The sequence below is a fragment of the Eubalaena glacialis genome, chromosome 20 (assembly GCF_028564815.1).
Source record: "Eubalaena glacialis isolate mEubGla1 chromosome 20, mEubGla1.1.hap2.+ XY, whole genome shotgun sequence".
Classification (NCBI taxonomy): domain Eukaryota; kingdom Metazoa; phylum Chordata; class Mammalia; order Artiodactyla; family Balaenidae; genus Eubalaena; species Eubalaena glacialis.
Window position 1 is genome coordinate 24,961,211 of NC_083735.1, and position 12,679 is coordinate 24,973,889.

The window sequence follows — 12,679 nt, forward strand, 5'->3', positions numbered from 1 at the left end:
GGACCAGGGCTCGAACCCGTGTCCCCTGCATTGGCAGGCGGATCCTTAACCACTGCGCCACCAGGGGAGCCCCTGAAGTACAGGGGCTTATGCAGTTTCCTTTTAATCCTACTCCATAGGACAACACTATTTTTTGTTGTAAATTAATTGTTTTCTCCATTGGATATCTGACACTCAAGGTGTTATTTTAATGACCTTGTTTAAAAGGAATCTCTTGTGTATTTACCCAGAATGAACTAACAAAACTGAGTTTTTAAACACACAAAACTGAGAGTCAACTCTTTCATTCAGAGTCCTTTTTAATCTTCACAAGCCAATCTTTTAGTAAGTCTTTTAGGATGGCAAACATTATGCTTTGCAAAAAGGGTAAGCTTCAGTTACCACTCAGAATGAGAGATCATTTGGGGAGAATATGTATAGTGCTGTGCTTACTGCATTTCAAAGTTTATTCAATCTTATGAACTATGACTCATTTGTTTTGGTGTTAAATTACTTTTTGCTTATTTTCTAGAAGTCTTTTCATTTCCCCAAGGATAAAGTGGGGGGTAAGAAAGTGATTTTCTTTTTCAGTGTGAATTCAGCATGCACCTACTTCAATAGTTTTAAAAAGAATGGGTGAAGACAAGTCTGAAATAATTTAGGTTATAGATTGGCTTTTTAAAAAAAAGAAGGTCGGGGATTCCCTGGTGGCGCAGTGGTTGAGAATCTGCCTGCCAATGCAGAGGACACGGGTTCGAGCCCTGGTCTGGGAAGATCCCACATGCCGCGGAGCAGCTGGGCCCGTGAGCCACAATTACTGAGCTTGCGTGTCTGGAGCCTGTGCTCCGCAGCAAGAGAGGCCGCAATAGTGAGAGGCCCGCGCACCGCGATGAAGAGTGGCCCCCACTTGCCACCACTGGAGAAAGCCCTCGCACAGAAACGAAGACCCAACACAGCAATCAATCAATCAATCAATCAATCAATAAAATGTTCAAGGGAATTCCCTGGTGGTCCAATGGTTAGGACTCGCACTCTCACTGCCGAGGGCCGGAGTTCGATCCCCGGTTGGGGAACTAAAAATCCCACAAACCTCGTGGTGTGGCCAAAAAGAAATAAAAAGAAAAGAAAAAAGAAGGTTAATATTACTATCATTGGCCATTTTCAAACTCAAAGCAATTCCTGATGAGAAAAACTAGTTCCCTAAGATGAGTAAGGTTAGGCTGTTAGCATACATGAAATTTAGCTCAAAAGATGTTCTTCAACGGAAAACATCTGGATCTTTATTAAAGTGTTTTCATTCAAGAATTTACAAATGACACGAGCTTAAGATCTTCAAGGGAAATTATCGTTTAAGGAACAGAAAAAGCAACTTACCAAAATAAGGTTGATAAAACTGTAAAGGCAAATATAATTTTGTACCTTTAAAAAAACCTCAATGATGGTTTCACTCAATGAGGGAGGGACTACATTATTCTCACAAACAACCAAACTTACAAAGTGTAGTCATTGTATTACTTTTCAGTTATAAAGGGCAAATGAGTTTTTGAAAATAATTTCATACTAAAAAGGCTGATAAAAAATTTGTGAGAACAATTTTTTAGGTGGGACAAACTGTGATGAACTGTGATTTATAACTATGGTTGACCATGGGGATAAAAATTAGAGATCTTTCCATGTAGATTAAAAAGTAGACTTTTTTCCAAAAGAAGTTTATTTATTCTCTTACCCTTTCATAAAATTAGAATTAATTTTCTTTAGATTACCAGGCAAAATATTACCACAGAAATGAAGATACCCTAAGACTTTCTTTGACCTTTCTCTCTCTTTTTTATTGAAGAAAACCTGGAATTATTTTATAGCACATTTACTAATTGCCAGTTTTCATGAGCTGGAACCCTGTAAAGGTAGTTACAAAAATATACAGTAGAAATGTCTTTGGGGGGACTTCCCTGGTGGTCCAGTGGTAAAGAATCTGCCTTCCAATGCAGGGGACACAGGTTGATCCCTGATGGGGGAACTAAGATCCCACATGCGTGCGGCAACTAAGCCCACACACCACAACTACTGAGCTCGCACGCCTCAACAAGAGAGCCCGCAGTGCTGCAAACTACAGAGCCCATGCGCCCTGGAGCCTGCGCGTCGCAACTAAAGAGAGAAAACCCGCACGACACAGCTAGAGAGAAGCCCGCGTGTCACAACGAAAAATCCCGCATGCCTCAACGAAGATCCTGCGTGCTGCAACTAAGACCCGACGCAGCCAAAAGAATTGAAAGTAAATAAATAAAATAAATATTAAAAAAAAAGAGAAAGAATCCGCCTTCCAATGCAGTGGACGCAGGTTTGATCCCTGGTTGGGGAACTAAGATCCCACATGCTGCGGGGCAACTAAGCCTGCACGCTCTAGAGCTCGCGCGACACAACGAAAGATCCCGCATGCCTCAGCTAAGACCCAAGGCAGCCAAATAAATAAATATTAAAAAAAAAAAAAAAAAAGAAGAAAGAAATGTCTTTGGGGAGAGGTTGTGATTTAGTAAATACTGCATTTGTTCAAGATACTGCATTTGTTCATGGAGATGCAAACCCAGTGTTCATATGGGCTCTGTTCTCTAAACTTCATTTTCTGATATTAGAAGTCAGACATGATTTAATAACTATTTGAGGCAAAATTACTGTAGCTTACATTTTTTATGTAATAAAGAACCATAGTAGTATTGGAATGTCATTTCACTCATGGACCCACTCGATTAGGTGAGTAGGTTTGATCATTTTCTATTTGAGACCCATGATTGTTGCTTGAGGAGCTTTATAGATTTATCTCGATCTTTTCTTTTAAAATTTAAGGTTACCCATGGGTTAGGAAAAATACCAAGGTCAGCATGCAAATTCACACACTGCCTTAATATTGCGTTTATCTCTGGTTTAGGAGAAATAGTCCTCTGTCCTCATGAAGATACAGGAGCAACTTCATTTGTCCTAATGCTGTGATTCTTAGTACAAATGCTAAAATTAAAAATCAGTGAACCCCCTGCATGGGCTTATCTATTATGCCATTCTGGCATGTGATATCAGCTTGTCCTGGAAAGTTCCAATTTGATTTTTTTGTCCTTATTTTCATACACCTGGAGAGGAACTTTTAATATAAGCATTTAGGAATGGCTTTTTCAATGTCTTTGTGTTGCAGTAAAGGTTTTGAAGGCCTACTTGCTTCCATGTAAACGTTATTTCATGGACCAGATGATATCAACCTGATGATAAAACTTTATTAATAAAGTATTAAAATAGACACTCAGGACGTCTGTGCTCTTCTCAACTTACTTATTTCCAGGTTTGATAGGTCTAGTTTTTATAGATCTGATCTGAATTTGATTTTAGAAGCCAGGCCAACTGGATTTAAATTCCTAAAGATAACATAAATTTTGGGCACAAATAACAAAATAAACACTACAAAAGGTCTACTTTTGGTTGATATGAGGGCCCAGCAGAACTAATCTGCTTTCTGAAAAATAATTGAGAATACAAACTAATCACACATATAAACCAGTTTATTAGATTGTCAGTGATACTTTGAGACAAATTCAAGTTATTTTATTGTACTTTATATAAACAGAGGAAGGGAGGAAAGTTTTAAACATGAAGCTTTGTTCAGCATGTGTGCAGTTAGTATCCACAAAAGCACCATTGGATATGGAAGAATTAGCACCACAGAATTTTAGGACCTAACTGTTAACATGCATCACTGAAAAATTTGGGACATGAAAACTGAAGTAGTACATGGTATGGTCTATTATAAACAATACAAGGCAATTTATGACTTGTTTTCATACAGTACAATACAATCACCAATCAATGAGAACCTTTTAAGTACAATACAGGACAAAAAACACTTTGTACCCTGTTAACACTAAAGCAGTTACAGATTTAAAAACATGTTTCTTGTAAGAGGCGGTGGGTTGAAATGATCCCTCCTCCTCAGTTTTTAAATTCAGAGTTATATAGTTACATGATCTCTTAAGAAAGTATTTTCAAATCTATGTCCTTCTACCTCAATGCTGACAAATGGTTTTTTGAAAACGGAAAGGCTTGATGAATTAAAACAGAACAAAACAAAACAGAAAAAACCTGATAGAGTCAAGAAGTACTCCAGTGTGGTGGAAGATATTCCACATAAGATCGGTTTGAAAATGATGCCAGTGGTGTTGACACTTGTCTTCCCTTCCGCGGAGGAATGTCAAGAACAGAAGCCTTGCATTCACGATGAACTTCGGTTCATTTCTTTCACCGAATGCCTTTATTCTGAAGTGTGACATAAGAGACTTATTCCTTATTCCTCAACTGTTTTTGTAGTGTCATAGGGCTGTTCCTTATGCTGGATTTGACAACAGTGAAAAGGGTGGATATTCCCTCTGGATTTAGGGTAATTTGTGAGCTAAAGAAAAAATATTAATTTAAATTTAGCATATATGAAATTTTAAAGGGAGTTTCACTATTTTCACAGTACAAACCTATAATGAATACCTTTCTGTTTCATTGAAAACCTTTCTGTTAGAAAACATGTAACAAACCCTCAATTTTAAGTCACGTCTAGGCCAATTTTGGCGTATTTGAAGATACTGTATAAGAAATGTGCAATAAGAATAGATATAGGTATATTCAGATCTCAGTGCATTGATGCCAAGGAAAATATATTTTTACTCCCCAAGAGAAGAATATACCTTGAAGCATCTATGCAGACACATGAATCAATCATATATCTGCCCAACTTCTAATTCTGGAATAGTGATAACAGGGTCATTTAGGAAAAAGTACTCAATTACAGTATGGCAGCAATTTTATGTTGTATATATTTAACAGCAAAAACATTTTTGAAAATAGAATCAGTACTATATGGTAAGTTTACAATTTACTATTTCTATACTTGTAACACATGCATTTATTTGTTTTCCCAGTTTTTAAAAATCCCACTAGGACCAACATCTTTCAGAACAACAATCTAACATTAAACAAAAACCTTCTAAGGAAAATAGCTAGCATCACAGAGATTTGAGAAAAGTCTGTTACTCAGCATCACAAAATACTCAATAGATCTACATTTAAGATTGTTCATGCCATGACATTAACACACCTTTGGGTTAATATATCTTATTTAAAAAAGAAAACAAAGAAACAAACCAAAGAACTGACATGGAATTTATCTTTAGTTTCTCCTTGGTAAGAGTAGACTTCTAATAAACTTGACTCCTTTCTGTACCATGTAATGATGACTACATCTATGAAGCAGCATTTACATTTAGCAAAACATTTACGAGTAATGATAGGAAAATGGCCACTAGAGAGAAAGAATTAAAAATAAGTAAAATTATAGAAAAGTGGTTTTTTCTTAAGTGAACTGCCCCCAAACAAACAAACAAAAAAAGCACAAAGTTTGTTTGCTTTGAAATATTCTTCTGTTGAAAAACATTTTTGGACACAAGTTTAGCCAATCCTTATAAATGTCAGAGAGATGTAAGGTGTAATTTGAGAAAAAATTTAACTTTTGAAAAAAAATCCTATTTTTTTTCTGTTGAACCAAATCTATTGTTTAAATCAAGTACTAATTTTCTGAAGAGGAAACAGGTATACACAGCAGCACATCCACATTACTGATTTAAATTTGATAATTCTCCAGGCATGGCTGACTTGAGCATAGAAGAAGCAACACTTATTTCTTAATGTTTTAGGGTTACATTAAAAAAAAACCTCAACTAAAACAAAATTGAGTAACGACAGGCTGGCTTAATAGTTTTGATTGACCTTATCTTTGATCAACATTTCAAAACAAGGTAGTACCAATTAAAAATAAGATTTAAAAAATAAAAGCTGTCTAAAAATTTTTCAATGAAAAAGCCTTCAAATTTTACAACATTTTAACCTCAAATGATTGTAGACTAACTTAGACTAACAGTTTTGCCATTATCACAAACACTTTTGTTACGCTTGAGTTTTCTTCTGTATTGTTCATTGGTTGTATTATGTAATACAATTTTCTGTTAAGTTAAAATAGTTTGAATTATTACATTTAATTATAAGAACGTTTAGAAAAACACATAAGTTGGATAAATTTATAAAAGGATAAAGAATATTTTATGGGATTTTAGACAAGTTCTATACAGACAAATAGCTTAGTTCAAGGTAATAAAGTGCCTTCATTTCCAAGTAATTAATTTTTCACTAAAATATTTTAAGGCTTTATAAGAAACTTAAAGTTATCAGAAGTTTGATATGGGGTTATGCTATTAATTAGCATTCTTTCATAGTCCTTATTTCATTTACTCTTTTGATCCATATTAGGTATTTTTAATAATTAGCAGCTTAAAATGATAAAATTTGAATTACAAATTCTGAATTCATTTTGTGAGGAAAAGGAAGAGGTATAATTTCTAAATGCTGTGATTTGTACATAAGACACACATATTGCTTGTGAACAATCTAAGTTTATGTCATAATATACAACAGCCAATGCCCCCCAAAATTCAACAGAATATTTAATCCCATGGCAAACAGGGTCATCATTTCATTCATACATATATTCTGTTGTGTTTACATTTAAAATGATTGTGCAGCCTTGAATGAAAAAGGCCACAGAAAATCTAACATAAATTCTTCAAATACAGGCACAATTAATATTTTTATTGCAATACCTTATGCATAATCTATATTGATGCCAATATCTAATATTAAAGCATTTATATTTATTTTCATTTTGCTTCTAATACCCATGGATGTATCACAGTAAAATACTGGTAACCTAATCGAAGTATATATAATAGCCATATCATACAGAATTCTATTTCTTCTTTTGATTTCTCTTTGGAGGATATGGGGGTATTTTAAGCACAGCTGTGTCCTTAGTTCTCCTGGCAGCTCCAGATTTTAAGATAAATTATGACTGTATGGACATCAACTACTCAATTGGTTACAACCAATGAAAACAAATTAAAATGTTTGAATATTCTTTTTCAGGAATTTAGTTAATTTTATCAGAAAATTACTAAAGTCAGGCACCAGATTAAATGGCCATGACATCTAAAATGCTTTTCTAATTACCACTGGATTAATTTAAAATGTTCCTTAAATTTAAAGTTTTTTGAGATTAGAATGGAGGAGGAAAGGTAAAACTCATTGCAAAAATTAGTTTATGTTCCATATAATTGGAAAAACAGGAACTACCAGTAGGAAAAAAGTGCTGATCTTAAAATTGGGTTTGGTTTTGAATCTAAAGCCTAGTAAGAGTAATTCCTGGGAATTAAAAAAAATAAAATGGCATAAACTTTTATAATTGCACATTCCTTTACCAAAGTGCCACAAGTTACCAAAAATTTAAAAAAATGTACATGAGTCTACTTTTCAAAGTCTAAGTATATATAAATTTACCTTTCTTTTTAATAGTATAGTACAAACTTAGCACAAATATAAGCAGGAAGATGAATTATAACTTTCTAAAAACAGTATAGTGTGTTTTAAAAAAATAACTATTAAGAACCTTTGTCATTATGAAGATTCAAATCCAAGTATAGCCAAAGCATTCCCATAAAATCTGAAAATATCATGAGAGATTATCTAGGCAAATTTTAGTAACACCCTGCCATGCAATGCACAGACATCATATGCTTTTTTTTAAACATAGTTATCCTGTTTTTATCTGATTACATATTATACTCAGTTTCTTCCATTGCTGAAGTGACAATATATGCAATAACTGAGTTTTGAAGACAGTATTAAACATTAAGGTTTCTAGTCTTAAGTGTTCGTTCCTGTTAAGCACAGCAAAAATGTTTGATGCATGGGTAATTAATTTTCATGCTTCTATCTCTTTATTCTAAATCGAAATGTGAAATGGAAATGTATAGACGTAATATAATAAGGACAAAAGGACATTAGAGACAAAAGCATCAACATATGGAACAAATAATAAGCAGCTGTGGTGGAAGCTCTCCATATTATTAAATTTGGTGAATCAGGGAAAGACACAAACAAACAAACAAACAAACAAACAGAAGATCCCTTTACCATGTAATAATTATATTAATATATATTTTTAAATAGATGGTACCCACGTTAGGTTAGAATTTTAATAGTTTTGTTGCTTGAATGTGATGAAGTTAAACTAGGGAGGTGTCGCATTCTAAACTGAGACCAAAAAAAATTTTATTATTCAGAGGAGAGAGAGAACATAGGATCATGATGCTCAATGACAGCTCACCTGTCTTTTTTGTTATGCCACAGGCTAAACAGTGTGGTGTAGTGTCTCATTTAATTAGGGTGAAAAATGCTGGTAAAAACACACAATAACTTATGTTAACATTAGGATTAGTTCATAGTCATGGAATATTAAATGACTAGCAAAAAAGGACCCCTTCTTTTTTCTACAGTTTGAGACTCTCCCTTGGGTGTAAAAATGACCACATAAAAGCATATGAAAGAAATGCCCAATTCTATAAATTCTTTACCTTCTGAGGATATAGAACGGGATATAAAAATTGGTATCCTAGTCCTCTGAGAGAAGTAACAAACTTTAAAAACAAGTAAAATCAGAAAGGATCAGGCATGATAAATCGCTGATGACAACTCCCCCAAACCCAACATATAATAGGTTAGTCACAGAAAGGACAGATATCCTTCCTATATAATTTAAAGAGCCTTCTTGTAGTTTTCGAATATGAGAATATAATCTCTTATTGGTAAGTAATAGTCTTGGATAGTGGTAGCGTTTAACAATAACTAGAGAAATACTTCAAATAACACTGAAATGTATAATATTCTTAATAGAAACTACAGACGTGTAGAAACTCCACACTATATATGATATTCCAACTATATATTAGCTCATGTAATACCCAAAATAATATGATTCCACAATCTTTCTTGCTACAACACACAGATTTTTTTTCTTGATTTTGCAAAAGCTAGGAAGTTGTATTTACCTAATTTAGTTTTTCCCTGGTAGCACTGCTATAGTGATGACGTAAGTATTGAATATACTGATGAGGACCATTCCTATCATATAATTAATCTTGCTTTCTATTATTCAGCTCTTTTATAGCACTTTTCATTTCCAAATGCCTCATAATCAGTTATAACAGTCACTTCTCATTGTATCCCTATGAGGAAGGCAAAGTTAATAAATTGCTTGAGCAGTGGTAGAACTACACAGATGTATCTTCTCCAATCCAAAGGCAGTTGTCCTATTCTATGTATCTATACCATACACTCTCTGAGGCCGAAGACTGGATCTTGTCTGCTGTACATCTAGACCTAGCCGACTATCTAGCTCATGCTGTATGCAAAATAAATATTTGTTGACTTAATGAAAGAGAAATGAGATTGAGAAAACAGAACAAAGAACTTCAACTCCACTGAAAAGCTGTGCTTGTCCACTCTTGCGTCTTCTCTATTACAGGAAGGTAGGTAGTATTACTCGTCTTAAATGATAGGGTAGTATTATGCACGATGGCAAAGCCCATATTGTACATGCCCTCCAGAGTATCGATGACGCGGCTGTTACTACAACTACTCCTAACGCTTTGAATGATTCACCTTGCCTTTTGTCAAATATTTAAATGAGAAGTTGTACTTTTATGTACAATAGACTATCCTTAAGCTAATTCAGGCACAAAGAACCAAGGAAATAATCCTCCCAGCTGCAATCATTATCATGACTATGGAGAATATCAGAAGGGAGTGGAAAGACAGTTACACAGATAGGCGAAAGGAACTGGGGACTAGTGTTCTTCAATGTTTCGGAAATAAGTGCAGGAAAGTTAAGATCCTTGAGAAGGTAGAGATTTTAGTGAACTAGGTGAATGGTGAGATTAAACTAGACGATATCAAAGTCTTTTCCAGCTCTAAAATTCTATGCTGTGCTAACTGGTTCCTCCTCTGATATGATGGGAATCTGTATGGTAATCAAAATATATTTTATTTTTAAGAAAAAAGAATAACCTTGTAAAGTTTAATATTCTGGAACTCTTGAACAACTGTGAGTATTAAAAGTTTTCTTCAAACCATCATTAGGCCTCCTTTTGCAGCAACACCATGTAAAGCCTTTTAAATCCTAAATAAATCCACTTATGTCAATATAGTGTGGATATTACAATATGTTATGTCGTCAGCACGATTAGCAGCTAAGAGCTTGCTCCTACTCCCACTACTTTACCTGAACATGTCCTCTAAAGAATAGGTCTTGGGCTTCCCTGGTGGCGCAGTGGTTGAGAGTCTGCCTGCCAATGCTGGGGACACGGGTTCGAGCCCTGGTCCGGGAAGATCCCACATGCCGCGGAGCAACTAGGCCCGTGAGCCACAATTACTGAGCCTGCGCGTTTGGAGCCTGTGCTCCGCAACAAGAGAGGGCGCGATAGTGAGAGGCCCGCGCACCGCGATGAAGAGTGGCCCCCACTTGCCGCAACTAGAGAAAGCCCTCGCGCAGAAACGAAGACCCAACACAGCCAGAAATAAATAAATAAACCCAAAAGTTTAAAAAAAAAAAGAATAGGTCTTACCAGTTAAGTACAACTCATGCCCTCATTCCCAGTTTCAAAGAGAGAAAGGTGAAAGAAATGATTTCTTGTAAAAATTAGAGTTATGGTTTCAAATCACATCAGTAAAAAACACTAAATGGTAACGATATTAAGTTTGAATCTCTAAACTGCTGTACGTGTTAATAAAAACAGCACTATTAATTAGAACATTTTGACTGAGAAGCAAAAACATTATTCATTCCAAAATTAGGAAGCAAAAATCTAATTTTTATTAGCCAGAAGCATAAATACACAGGTGGAGGAAAGATGATTTACTATCAGCTTTAATTTCTGCTAAGTTAGGACTTTTCAAAACTCTTCAAGCTGCATGTACTCACTGGGAACTCAGGCTTATAATTCTTTATTTCACAACCTAAGACCTCTTTACCCTTTGAACATTAAACTCACATCATTACGCATATTCACGTGGGAACCAGGGCCATATCCTCACTTTTCCACATGGCAATAAACATTATTGGCAGTTAATTAAAATTAATTACTACAACCAAAAGGATGATGAACTGCTTAGAGAATTCATGCATACTGCTTGAAAGTAGTTAATCGTCTTCATAGTTTAGAACATATATCCTTGATGCTGAGTATGATAGCACTTCAAATCCTCCTTATGGGTTAAATTACACTGAAGAGATTCTCTTGGTAATTTAAATGTAACTGCCTTTTCATGAGAAGTAAGACTTAGGCCAAATTCTACATTAAAGTAGGTCATGTTAAAGGGGAGTTTCATTTCAGTATTTTTGGAATAATCAGAATGAAATATGAATGTGGTACAATAATTTAGGAACCATAAGGAGAAAAACAGCTATCAGAGAGGAGAAGGAAAGTATGTGTATTTAGTGGCAGGCAGAAAGGTAAAAGAAATGAGAAAATAAGTAGATGAGAGGGATTCAGAGAATGGGAGTACTCTGAAATGTTATTAATATTCTCTCAATAATCTGGCAAAACATTTCCTTTGAGTGTCTTTTTCCATAGAACTGATACAGCATTGTAGTACCATATGGTTACTCTTTCTCTTGCTGAATAGTTGTATAAACATTGAAAATGACTTACTACCTTCCCATAAAGTTAAGAGAAGCCCTGTTGGGATTGCTCTTGGTATGTGACTTAGTGTTCTGGGATCTCTTTGTGGTTCTGCAGCTCCTCCTTTTAGAATCTTAAAGGTGGACATGGTATGGATTGGGATGGACTAGCCAAAGGCCAGCTCAAGCCTCTCCTTTATTTAGTTACGTCAAAACTCAGACCCCTCTTTGGTAAGAATAGGATTCTCTTGAAAAAGACAACAGCAGATAGTAAAAATTCCTCCTTTCGATCTATTGGTACACAATTTACTAAGGCTCACTAGAATAACAATATTATCTTCCCTTAAATATATTGCCACTCCTCAGAATCTCAACGACTCTTTGCTTCAAATGGCAAAATGTAGGTAAAGTCAGTTAGAACTTTCAGAAAAACAAAAATGCAATCTGGATGTTGCTTTCATTGTATCCACGCTCTTTCCACGTATAAAACTATGGACCAATGTGAGTTTCCAATAATAACTGATTCATAAGGTCTACGTTATATAATTTTAAGAGTGCATAAAAGCTACTGAGGCATCACCATATCGATAAACAATGAAAGCATTCCTTCCGGCATGCTTTGATAATAGAGATATCATAAGAAGTATCTCCTCACTTGGAATTATTTTTCACATTACTTTCTGAGGTCGAAGCAGAACTGTGAAGTAAAATAAATAATAACCATTCTTTGGCCATTGCAATTGCTGAAGTGCACTAGCCCATTATCTCTGTTTTTAATAGAATAATTTAGAGTCTCTCAAAAGAGTATGCACATAACTAAGGTGAGAGAGTTGTTTGAATGTTAGGAGCAGTTATTTAATATTAATATTTAAGGGTATTTTGTCCCCTCCATTCTTACTACAGGTTTGCTGCCATGATTCAACTAAGATACTCAGTGAAGATCTGCTTATTTTTTGCCTGTTTAAAAAAAGCATCATTCAAAAAAAAAACAAAAAAAAAAAACAAAAACAAACAAACAAACAAACAAACAAACAAAAAGCATCATTAGCAATAAAAAGTCACTATCTACTGATAAACTCAACAGATGATCTCAAAACTACCAGGCTGAGT

General features: G+C 34.8%; 1 protein-coding gene across 1 annotated transcript in view; it reads right to left on the reverse strand.

Moving 5' to 3' along the window:
• Positions 1-3,764: 3,764 nt before the first annotated feature.
• PURG (purine rich element binding protein G) overlaps positions 3,765-12,679 on the reverse strand; it is a 34,376-nt gene continuing 25,461 nt past the window's right edge. Inside the window, exon 3 of the mRNA XM_061177340.1 lies at positions 3,765-4,405. Within this exon, the coding sequence (XP_061033323.1) occupies positions 4,301-4,405 (105 nt within the window). The 3' untranslated portion in view covers positions 3,765-4,300. The remainder of the gene's footprint in view (positions 4,406-12,679) is intronic.